This window comes from Limanda limanda, chromosome 2 (genome assembly GCF_963576545.1).
Source record: "Limanda limanda chromosome 2, fLimLim1.1, whole genome shotgun sequence".
In the NCBI taxonomy this organism is placed as follows: Eukaryota; Metazoa; Chordata; class Actinopteri; order Pleuronectiformes; family Pleuronectidae; genus Limanda; species Limanda limanda.
In genome coordinates, this window is record NC_083637.1 from 21,592,306 (window position 1) to 21,605,180 (window position 12,875).

The 12,875-nt window shown below is 42.1% G+C and overlaps 1 protein-coding gene across 1 annotated transcript; it reads right to left on the bottom strand.

Annotated features, from left to right (window-relative positions):
* Positions 1 to 840: 840 nt before the first annotated feature.
* dusp5 (dual specificity phosphatase 5) lies at positions 841 to 6,392 on the bottom strand. Its single transcript, XM_061091018.1, has 4 exons — positions 5,925 to 6,392; positions 4,791 to 4,930; positions 3,942 to 4,161; positions 841 to 1,679 (listed from the first exon to the last, which is right to left on the bottom strand). Exons 1-4 carry the CDS (start codon positions 6,286 to 6,288, stop codon positions 1,273 to 1,275), a joined length of 1,131 nt encoding a protein of 376 aa, XP_060947001.1. The 5' UTR covers positions 6,289 to 6,392; the 3' UTR covers positions 841 to 1,272.
* Positions 6,393 to 12,875: the final 6,483 nt, after the last annotated feature.

A 12,875-nucleotide genomic window follows, 5' to 3' on the forward strand; every position in this document is an offset into this window, starting at 1 on the left:
GGCGTCGGGGGCGGGATAGAGTGGAAGGTGCCATTATGTGAAAACGGGGTTGTAACAATAAACATATACCAAGTGTTTTGTGTTAATAATGTAACTAAGGTAAGATATGATTATAGAAAACGTCTAGTAAATTATTAAAGTACTGAAAAACACTGTTTTTTGCGTAATTACACGTAAATAACACGTTAGATATTTACTATCCTGTCTGTTTGTAGAGTTGGTACAGTCCAGATCTCTGCCATCTGAGCGCCAAACACAGAAAATAGTCGAAACTGAAAGATCTGCCTTCTAACTCTAAACTATTGATGATAGTAACTACCCAACAACATGGTTTATCACCCATTTAGAAAATATAACTTAGATCTGTTCCCATTGGGAAGTTTTATTTATCCATGGTTTAAATTTCCTATAATATATATATATTGCAACATGCATGTTTTCATGTTTTTTTTATTTTGCATAGGTATTACTTGGTTGCACAAACTTGACAAATATCCTTGGAACATACAGGCTGACTATAACTGTCCATACAAGTGGCCGCCTATTTAAATCTGCTGTTAAAGGCTATAAGTCACTGCAGGTGTCACTGTTGTCTCTTCTTCTTGTATCCTTGGCCTCTCCTGTTCCTTGGGGAGATGTACAATGAAGGCCTGAAGCTGTTATGGACAGTTTTAGAAAGAAGAATTGATTTTTACAGGAATAAATGTGCCAAACATTAAATGGAATGAATCCACCTGCATTTCCATCAGACTTCTCAGCTGCATATTCACACAGAATGCTGCAATGATGACTTGACAACAAGCACATTTTTGTGTTGAAAACATTTATTAAACACATACTCATATCCACATTATTGAAAAAGATCAGACAGACAGCAATTCTTCAAATAAATTAAATTCAAATGCATGACTTAATTTGTGAATAGGCAAATAAATCACAATAATAACCTAAGTCATGTATATTGCAGTTTATTAGTGTGCTGTGTTGTTTCATCTCTGCAGTTCAGAAGGAAGGGAAACGGCATCAGTGGCTGCTGTAGGCCATTCACTCAGCAGTCTTTTTTCACGCAAATACCCATTGTTAATGTCATCAGGAACAGTTCCTACTGTGACAAGTCACAAAGTCTGCTGTGAAAAAGGCCTATAGGCCTCAAGTCCCATAGACAGAACTCTATTATCTGACCTCAGTCTATCTACTGGTTTCCACACCAGGCACACAGAGAGCGATTCTTAAAACTTTTTCAAGTAAGACTACAAGCAGTCAAAGTTCATTTTAAGGCAGTGCAGTTATTGGGCTCAGTTTGAACTGGTGGTGGACTGGGGACTGCAGGTAAGAGGTAGGGAGGGTGATCACGGATGGCTCAAAGTTTTTGGTGTTGAAGGTGGTGGTGAAGTCGTTGGCAAAAAAGGATGCAGACTCCGGGACGCAGGGTGTGGCTGGTTCAGGTGTGGCAGCGTGAGCCGGAGCCATGGAGAGGACCTCGGACTCAAACTGCAGCAGCTGACCCATGAAGCTCAAATTGGGTGAGACGACATCTCGGCACTGCTTGATGATGTCAAAGGCCGCATCCAGTCGCAGCTGCTGCGTCCTCATGATGTAGGCCATGCAGATGGTAGGGGAGCGTGAGATGCCTGCTTCACAGTGGACAAGAACTTTCCCTCCTGATTGCTTCACGTGATCTGGAAGGAGAAGGGGACAATCAGCGTTAATGACAAGCAGCGTTAATGAAACATCTGATATAGAGACGGATACTTATTTCTTACTGCAACAAGCATCAAATGAATTTTTGAAAAAACTGTTGGTCCAGTTCAAAATACCAGCCATGGTTATTTTGTTTTGTTAGTGTGAGTCTGTAATTTATCATTTTAAAGTGAAGTGGTGATGTAGGTGCTACAATGAATCAAGAGGGGGTTTTGAACAATGAATATTAACAAATGGAAGAATCCCATTATAACTATAGAATTATTCCTGTATACCTTACTCCCACTCAATAATTAAAGTCAACACCTTTTCACATCTTATCTACACACACACACGATATGTAGAAAAACAACAAATCAACCTTCTCAGAGAAACACTTCCTGATATACCAGTTCCAGTTTTGCACACAGACGCTCGTGAGTCACAGAGCGCAGCTGTACATGAGACTTTCTCTCTCCTACGCTGCTGTGGGGGTGCTGGGCGCTGCTGCAGAGTTCACTGTGGCACAGAGCTGCGAGTTCTAATTCAGAGTTGCTGCAGCACTCCTACACACTTATATGGATGTTCTAATGCCGCCACACGAATCTACTTTCTGTTATCTGCCAATGACACATTTCAAGATTTTGTAAATTCTCAGAACTACCCCTTATTAAACCTGCTTTTTTCTGTGTCTCATGTTCAGGATTGGTCTCCCGACAGACACTTAGCTCCACAAAGCTACGGCACACACCTACACATTTATCTCTCTCTCTCTCTCTATCACATTGAGGGTCACTTCTGTCTGGTCATGAGAGTCACTGGAGGGCGAACAATTAATATTTCTGACATCTCTGATCGCTGATTCCCCACCATGAATGAATTATGAATTTCCCATCTGCAGTGGCAGATGCAACCAGAGGAAAGAGAGGCAAAAAAAATTGACTGACAGCAGCGGTGGGTGTGATAATGACCACCCTCGAGTCAAGTGATGCACCCGCATTGGCTGGAGCTGTCGTGACATGCTTCAGCTGCTGTTTTCATCCAAGGAGGTCAATAATATTTATTATCTCCTGCCCGACTTTACAATTGTCACTAGGTCAGTAAGGGGTGTTGTTTGGTGATTGATGAGGGCCGACAAATTTCTGTTACCCTCCTTGAAAGTAGGCTGAACCTGCTCCTTGAACAATTCGCTACAATGCACAAAACCAACAACAGCAGCCACCAAAGACTGGTCAGCCAAGCTGCTCATGGGCAAGCTTTGTCCTTGGTTATGCCTGACTATAAATAGCTACCAGCACATTGTGTACATCTTTTGCTGCCGCTGCTGCTGCTATTATCCCGCACCCCTCTCCTCTCCCACACACACACACATTCACACGCGCACACACACACACACACACCCTCTTCCTCAGTAACACATTCAGTGCCCTCTGACTGCCCTCTGGTAAATCAATGATTCCTAACTGTAAACAACAATCAACTGTGCTATTCTATTTGTGTCCGTCAACTAGCTTTTATCGTCCACCCGACCATCAAAACAACTCTGAGTGAGTGTGTGTTTGTGTGTGTCAGCCCCCAACCTCCTCTTCCCCGCTATTACTAACCACGGACAGCTCACCCAGTTGTCACACTGACCACACCCGGCGGAGTAAGCCACTGAGATTAGGCCTGGGAGGCGATGACGGCATGGGAGCGTCTTTTTCAAGTTAAGACGGAAGGGAGGGAGGAAGGGGAAGGGGGTAGTGAGCAAAGCCTGAATGAAAGCAGACTGGCTGGGTATGTTGGCTGGTTGGATGTGGGGTGGAGGTGGGGGGTGTTGGTGGTGCCGTGGCTGAAAGCTGGCGATCAAGTTAAACAGATTACGGCCTGGTTTCTTTTAGCCCTCTATTTGTGAATGGCAGCAGGAGCAAGGCAGCGATGAAGGGGGTTTACATGAGGACGCATGTCCGAAATAAACACATCTATGTTTAGGTGTTTTCTCTGACTCTACTGTTTTTAGGCTCCTTGAGGGGATGTCTTACTATAAGTATAGTGAAGCTGAACTTCCAAGAAAGGACTTCATCTTGGCTCTGGTGTATTTATTCACCTAGCTGCAGTGAGACTGTTATGAATGTTGAGCTGAGTGAATCGGCTTCTTCATAATAGATAAAAGAGAAAGGCCCGATCCTGACACAACATCAACCTTCAAACAGAAACCCTCATAAAGAAAATAATTAAACCAGTATATCTGACAGGCCCAAGTTGAATTTCCTTCAACTCACCGATAAACTCTATGGCCTCCTGGAAGTGGGAGCTGATGTCGGCCATGTGGCTGTCCTCCACGGGGATCCACTTGTAGTCGTAGTGGCCCTTGGTGGGCTGCAGGTCCCTGCGCGACACGTTGAGCAAGGCCGTGATGTGAAGGTCGCTGAGATAGTCCTGTCTGGAGGCATGGTAGGCACTACCGAGGTAGAGGAAAGGCAGGATCTCTACAGGTTTACCCTGAGGGCGAAAGAGGGGGGGGGAGGGGGAAACAGAGACATGAGACGAGCGGATAAGGACAACACACAGCCTCCGTAATGCCTTGATGCATCATCGTCAACCCATGCTAAATGCGTGTCTGAGAAAAATGTACCCATAGTCTGAGTCACAACATCCACCTGCAAGCAGAACATTATGGAGGAATTATGGAACTGTAACGTGGAGTAACGCAAGATATGTCAACCTCAGACACAATAAGTGTACTCTGAGATGTGAGGCAGCCACGCACTTTCTATTTGGGCAGTGGTGGTTATAAAGGAAAGGTCAGGGATGAAAGAGTGTTTTCCACTCTGGGGCGTCCTGGTGTCAGCTGGCCACCAGTGAGTGATCGCTCCCCCTTTTTTAGCCAAATATAAGACGGCTGGGTAGCGGCGAAGGTCAGAGAATATCATGTGCATGATGAGAAAATGTTTTTTTTTGAGCTTGACGCCAAATATAAATCTCTGTAATGTCAGCAGGGCCTGGATGTAAGTCTGTTTTCGTTTTTATAGCTTTATGTACAGTTAAAAATACAAATCTGAGAGAGGATGTGTGCACTGGGGCTGTGTGAGAGATGGGAAGAACAGAACAGCGCAGGGGTGTTTCCGTACCTGATCGTAATCTGGTTTGTGGTGAGAGAGCTTCTCGCTGTGGGTGTTGACTCTCTTCTCGGTTTCAGTTCCGCTCTGGTCGATGGTTTTCACCTCAGTGCAAAGTTCAGGGTATTGAGAGTGGAAGTTCTCGAATCCTCCTGAGCAAAAATAAAGGGGGGGAAACACGAGTGTAAGCTCAGAATAATACAATCTGCACCCCCTGACACACACATACACATGTTGTGAAACGGCAGCGTTTATGAAACAGTCTTAACAGCGGATTATAACCTTTATAACCTGATTATAAGCGCGTAATTATGGAGCCCGAGGCTGGAGGACCGGTAATCCTCTCAGGCCCACATCCTGAGGAGGACGCAGAGGTGACAGACGGATATGGGTGTGTTTCAACACATTATCACCCCGTCGAGGCATTCGTTTACCTTCGGCTCTAGTGGGGTTTCACCTTTATTTTTATATTTTGATTCCCTTCAATTAAAGATATGGCACCACCAATTCGCCTGCGTTTCTCGCGCACTGACTCATCGGCTCCGTTGACGCACACAGAACATTGATCTCCCCGAGTAGTGAGAGAACAACACGGGCGGCTCAAAAGGAGGAGGATAGTGGGAGAAAAACGACTTGGCTTTATATAACAGTGTATGTGATTGAGAAAAGTAAGATTACATTTAACACCTATGGACTAGTCCCAAATATAGCCGCTTAAAAAGGTGATAAATACATAAATGAAAGTGGAAAAACGTGTCTATAATAACATGTTCAATTACATTAGGAGCCTAAAATCAATATGACATATAATATTAAACTACTAATTATGAAAATACTTGATTTAATAGCCTAGATAGGTCATTTTAACCTCGCCAGCCAACAACACAAGCCATATAAAGACAAAATCTGTGAAGTTTCAGTCCAAAGTAACATTTTCAACATTAGCACAAAAATAAGATCATATAACGTTTGATAAAAAGGTATACAGGTGATGTTTTAACCCCTCATGGTGGCTTTTATACATTATACTATGTTCTCAAAGTCAGGACTGTCTGTAAAAGAGGAAGGAAGAAGAAAGAAAACTACACAACAGATCAGATCTATCTCCTCTTTCTGGATTAAAACTCATTTCCAAGCAGCTCTCACCTTTCAGGAAACAGATGTTGGCTCCGCTCGCCAGATGCGAGAGCGTGTTTATCACCATTTGTGCTACACTGTCCTTTTTCAGTTTCTGCCAGTGGGACGTCCGGTCATCCACGGCTACGATCGCCGAGATGCTGCCCTCCCGCAGCCGGAAGAGTGCTCTCTCGTCCGGGATGACGAACTGCAGAGGCAGCGGTCCTCCCCGGGACCTCCGGACCACCACCGAGTTGAGGTTGACATTGACGGAGCCTCCGATGCTGGAGTTGGTGAAGGAGAAATACGGCCGGCAATCCACAATAAGGCAGCTCCCACTCTCCTTCCTGATCATCTTCCTCAGACGCCGGCAGTCGATGCTGGTCACCTTCATCTTGTTATTGTTGTTATTGTTATTATTGCCTAAAGAATCAAAGCGGATGGATACGGGCGAGTGCGGAGCCCCGTGCGAGTCTGTGCCTACATTTCCTCTGAGGGGATTCCGGCCCATCGGTTTTATGTGAATGGAACCTCCGGCGCGTGACGTCACGACCCACATATGGACACCGGCGAGGTGTGACACGACGGAGAAGGCCCGCCCCCAACGATGACTGGACCGAAACCCCGCCTCCGTGCCTAGTGAATCAAAAAAGTAAAAACAAGACCCGACCACTGCTGTGTGTGTTTGATTCAGACATTACTCACACACACAAACGCACACACACACATGCACACACACCCACACGAAACCTGAGAGGTTTTTTTTCGTTTCGTTTGTTGTGTTGACCTCAGCTATAGGCCAATTGAATTTGTTCTAATATGCCAGAAATCTCAATGCCTAAAAACAAAATGTAATAATGTGTCGAAAGGATGCTAAAAACACCAAGGCCAGAATAATGAATCTTTAGAGAGAAAAAAATAATAGAGAGATACATGGCCAATATGTCCAATAACACATGTCAATCCAAAAGGCAGAATTACAGGAATATCAGATCCAGGCAATAACCTAAACTATATTGACAAACAATCTTTTCACGTATCTATCAATATGCTGATTGTTTGCTTGATCATTTATTATTTGTCTGGTCTGAAAAAGAAAGAACAAAAATTTTAAAAAGCAATTCCAGACCCACTACCAACAATTCCAAAAGCCAAAGATAATTAATTTAGTTTATCTTCTCCAGCATATCAGCTTCACAAATGTACTTAAATTATCAATCAATTGTGAGGGTAATTTTGCTGATTATTTTCTCTGTACGTCAGCAAATTAAATAATGGATTAATCATTCAGGCAAAATACTTCAATTTGAGTTAGTTCATATACATAAACTCATGAAACACCACATAGCCTACACAAACATACTGTACACCAATATATGAACAAACACACACACACACGTATGAGAAATTATGCAGAAAAATATTCCAGTTACTTTATTACCAATAGTGTTAGTATAGGATATTAGATTACACATAATATTCTGAGGGTCTGCAGAAACATAACATTTAGATTGATACAACAGCAACTGAAAAGAAGCATATGACATATAATGACACTAGTTGCAAGTACCACACCCAACATGCAGTGAGCTGACTAAAGCAAACTCCTACTTCGGCTCTGTCCCATGTATAGCCCAGTGAAGCAGCCACATATCCACCAGCATGTAACCCTAATGCCCCCAAATGAATTAACAGGCTTAAGTGTCACACTCCCTGCACTCACATGACAGCCAATCAATCCTAACACGCAGCTTATGCCTCTGATGGATCCTGTGTGCATGCGTTTTGGTTTGGATTTCAATGTGTGACCACTGAGTGTGGTGTGTGTAATCAAACTGAAGCCATTTTGGATTCACACTGTCAAACTCGCTGTAAAGAACGCTGTGCTCACATCTAACTAAGCACTTATTCACGTAATACATTATTTTCAACAATCTGTAGAGAATTCTGATTAGGCAGTAGTTCGACATTTTATGAAACACGTATTCATTTTGTTTGAGAGTTTTTGAGGACTAGCTTGGCATTAAACTCTCGTATCTGTATGGTAAATATGAAGCTGCAGCATAAAGACTGGAAACACTGGGAAACAGTTAATAATGTTTGAAGTAGCAATTGCAGCTGTTCCTGTAATGACAATAAAAACAATTCCGTGTGGAATCAACATTGGATAAGTTTAAGCAGAGAAATAAAACTACAAGGAATCACCTGGATTAGGGAATAAATTAAACTTTAAAAAAACACTACACTGACACTAATCTCCAAAGATACGGACATCAGTCAAACATCCGTCACTGGACAACCAAGTCGACCGTTAAGGGGCCCAATATAAACATTTATTGATGTATTGATTAAGCTCATTCAGTAGAGAGTATGTCACACTTCCAGGAGCAGCCACTGTGTCATTGTTGTAGATCATTCTTAATAATGTAGAACAGCCAAACAGATGCTATAGTCTTCGTATAGACACAGAAATTAAGAAGACCCCATACAAATACAGTAAAAAATATAATAATCTCTTCTTTTTGAGGGCCGGAGAAGCCAGAGTCTGGTGGATGAGCCAAAGATAAACAAGGTAGATAGTTTTGCAAATTTTAGATCTTTGTTGTTTTGGCCTTTCGAACATAATCTGTTATTAGATATTATTCTAAGTGTCCTAAAGTGTTGGGCATATCCAAATTACTGTTAATAGTGTTATACAGAGGCACAATTACTTTCCATCTCCAGTAAGAATCTACTGGTATTTGGTTCCATTCATGTAATAGTTTTGGTATCTGATCACATCTCAGTGGATTGTGTTATAACATGTTAATGATCTCATCAGATAATAATTTGATGACTACTCTGAATCTTTGACTCACTACAAACTGTGTGTATTGAAATCGTTTTTTTTTGTTTCCCGCCCAGACTGCGACAAATGTTCAAGATTTAAAATGTTCAAGATTTTATGTAACTCATATCCGACAGATATGAGTTACATCATGTTGTGTCTGCTTCACGAACGCGTGGGAATATGTAACGAGGGCAGAGACAGAAAGGGAAGAAGAGCGGCACGACACAACAGATATGTGACAAATTGTCAGACAGCGAGACAGACGCAGAGACTGCGAGACAGCTCCAGTCACACACACACAGATGGGAGTACACCAGACCAAAAAGAAGAAAGACAGACAGACGGACAGACTGATGAAGGGATGGATGGATGGATGGATGGATGGATGGATGGATGGATGGATGCTGGCGGAGGATTAGAGGGACAGCCGGCAGCGTGCCATATGGTCCAGTCTAATCCGGGCTTGTGACATCATGGCTGATGGGTGGGGAGGCCCACCATCCATTTCCAAGCCCTCATTTCATTAAGGGGTTTGTTAGTGTCAGCTGTAGATAACAACAGTGAACCCAGAGGAGCCACATAAACAAGACGCATGTTGTACTGGCCTCTGACTCCGTCTTTCTCTTTTCCCTGTGTATGTCCTTTCTTCTTACTGGCTTCACCTCTCCTCTGCTCTCTGCTCTCTTTCCTGGTCTACATGTACTTACCTCCGGCCACAGCTCTGTGTGCACGGAGCCCTGTCGTTAGCTGACAGGTTATTAGGTCTGTTGTATCAACTGTGATTGCGTATGACACAATATTTTCACAAAGTGTGCCACCTGTGTGCTGACGTCCCCGGGGTCAGTAGTGCAAAGGTTCCACCTAAAGTTTGAGTTTTGTTTTTGTTTTTAATGTTCAAGGTTTAATCGATCATTCCGTAAGAGCAATGCTGTAATTATACTGATTAAACATACAAGTTAATAAAATGGAAAAACACACGGTAATATTCAAGAGAGGAGAATTAAATAGAGGAACAAATCCTCCTCATTTACCTCTTGGTCTACTTAGTTAATTATTTGTTGATGAATAGCTTAGTTTATCTACAGAAGAATTTTATGACGGATTAATCATTAAAATCATCTTGAGTAAAATGTTTGCAGGATTTCCACTGTTAAGATGCTGTTTATTGGTCCTCCATTAGTAAATTGTATATGGGTTTTGGACTTCTGGTTGGACAAAACATTTTAAGACTTTGGGGAAACTCTACTATGAGTATTGCAAAGAAAATATTGATTGGACCCAGCTAGTCAGACCATATGGAAAGTATGGGTCGGTTAGGAGAAGTGATGTCTGTGCTCTTTTTAATTGTTAACAAGAAAAATAAAAGAATGTATTGGCAGAAAATGCCATATGTTGGAGTCTCAGAAAAGTTCCGTGAACTGAGATTGGGAAGTACAGGAATTGGGGTTGTTTCTCAAGTTGACAAAAGCAACGCTTTGAATAAGTATGACATTTGATCATTAAAGGAAAATATTGTATATCATCAAAAGTTTTTTTCTTTTTTTAAAGACATGCATAAATAAACCAATCTAAGGCTGAGAGGATTGTCTCACTATTCTTAGTGATTGTTTCTGAAAATGGTATATACTGTATATGCTTAGGTTTGGTCTGATGAGTACTGGCCCACACTCGTAAAATAATCTACTTATGGATAAACCATTGAGTAATGTAACATAGTGGATTTGCCCGGTATACCAAGCTCCTGGCCCTTTTCGGGAAAAAAAGACTATGAAAAACAGTAAACCCAAAGGTACAGTTACAGCACAGTTTGTGTTGAGGGTATTCAACTGTTGTGAGGATGAGGATTCATTTACCATGATGTATGAAGCATAGATCAAGATGGCTGACTCTCTGCATGCGTCTTGTTTACTGTATCTGTCGACAGAATGCTTCACGCTGCAGCCACCCTCATGTCTCTGTGTTTATGCTCCTATATCCACACTTGTTATGTACACTAGACAATAAGTACTGGACCGCCTGCATCAGTGCGGTATGCGAGTGCGTCAAGTCACTTCCTGTTCAGAATGTCCCTTTTTTTGTCTATGTGACTTATAAAAAGCCCTGGAACACAATAGGCCACCTTTCGCTATAGGACATGTGTCCCCGCTCACCGCCGCTCGCCACTGCAGCTGCACAGGTGCTTCCTGGTTTGCTGACGGAGCTTCCAGATGATGATAATGACGCTGTTTCCCAAATAAGTCTCACATTACTCATTTCACCTCAGCTGACCACTGACTGCATCGCACTGGAATTCCACTGAGGCACCAACACTGACTCGAGGGAGGAGTTTCAGTGCAGGAATACCATTAATAGTTTGCAGAATGTTTTATTGGAGTCATTTCTTGTAAAGTCATCACAATGAACTTATAAACCACGAATGAGATGAGATTTGTGAAACACTGTTATTCTTTCTTTTAATGGGAAAGGTCTGCACACTCTGAACACACATCCCAATGTGTTAACATAAATTTACTGTTGTTGGCTGAGATTGAGCTAGTTTGAGCTATTTCATATTTGGTTAGGAAAGAAGATTTATTTTATTATAATTGTGGGAGTGAAGAAGGAAAAACTTTCTGCCGTGAAGTCTTTTCTTTTTGTGAAATACTACACACTATTTATTACAGTTATTTTAATTAAAACCATCTGTGGAGTCTGACAGGGGAAATGTCTGTTGAAATGAACTGAAAACAACACAGACGTCAGGGAATCACAACTAGAGTGATTTATCGATTGTTATTGCTTATTGTGTAATGTTTTCGTAGAGATACATTTAGTGGAGTAAAATTGAGAGTCACATTCACCCACACAGTCATACAGAGTTTTTACATGCAGCACTTTCACTGTCACACACTGTCAGGGTAGCTTTGGGGCACGGTATCTTGCCCTAGATACCTAACACAACTGCCACTATTTGCCTTTGACATGTAGTTGAAAAGAAGCATGGGAAAAAAATCCTCAAGAAAAGTAGTAGCACCACAAACTGTATTGTACTTGAGTAAATGTACTTTCCATGTCTGCCAATCTGTCCTTCATCATGAACTCACAAAGAGTTGCTGTTGTAGTGGAAATTAAGTTCAAAAGTGAACTGAATAAAAACTCTAACTCCAGTTATATTGTTAGAAACAAACTCAGTTTATTATAATAGACATTTAAGTTATATTAGGTCAAAGTATTTTGGTTTAGTAGCTTGGAGTAGTGGGAGTGTTTCTGGCAGGTTTTAATACAGAGAATACAAGTCCATTTTATTACTGTAGCCCAAAATCACATATTATCTTCAGTGGGCTTTTCTAAATCTGTATTTAGACCCTCCATGTTCCTAAGAACACAGATAATGTTTAAAATGTTCCTAATCTATCTCACAGTTTTGAGTAAATAAAGTACATAGAATTAAAAGAAAAAAGCATCTTAAATGCCAGAGTGTGAAGTGTTATCAAAAGTACCATCTTAATCATGACCGGTTTCTCAATAATACCGTGATAGAGAGTCAGGTTGTGCTGATGGCAGGTTGTCACTTGCAGTTTCTTGTTTGTGCAGAGTTATGATTAGAGACGGCAATAAAAAAACATCAGCACGGTGAGTAACCACACACTCGGACCATATCCCATCCAACTCACCAGTCAACCTGCAGTGGCTGCCAAACTCAATACGAGGCAAGCATGTTTGGTATTCCTGACTTCAAGTCACGATACGAAGGCTCTGATGACACATGCTGAACACACACGCACAGACACACACCAGGTTTGAATCACTCCCCTCATTTCCACCCACTTGCCATGACTTTTTGAGGGGAACAAAATTCTTGAGCAAGACAGGGGACGGAGGGTGTGTCTGTGTGTGTGTGTGTGTGTGTGTGTGTGTGTGTGTGTGTGTGTGTGTGTGTGTGTGTGTGTGTGTAGTAGATCAAACAGAATCCTTTCCCATTGTTCAACAGAAAAGTCATTGCGGGTCTTCAGGTGAAACTCAGGTGTGTAAAAAGGGTTGAGGCCTCAGGTGGTGTCAAATTAGTTTTGTCCTGTTTAGTGTTTAGGGAAGTGTGCTCTGGGGATTCAGTTCGGACCTCCAGGCTCTGTGACGTATTCAATGTAAAGAACAACTAGCCCACCTGAAATCTT

Bases quoted from the DNA above. Each gene is read 5' to 3' on its own strand.
- dusp5 (XM_061091018.1), bottom strand. From the start codon at position 6,288: ATGAAGGTGACCAGCATCGACTGCCGGCGTCTGAGGAAGATGATCAGG. The intron at 4,931-5,924 runs GTGAGAGCTGCT...ATTTTTGCTCAG, and splicing joins CAACATCTGTTTCCTGAAAG to GAGGATTCGAGAACTTCCAC. The intron at 4,162-4,790 runs GTACGGAAACAC...TTTCGCCCTCAG, and splicing joins ACAAACCAGATTACGATCAG to GGTAAACCTGTAGAGATCCT.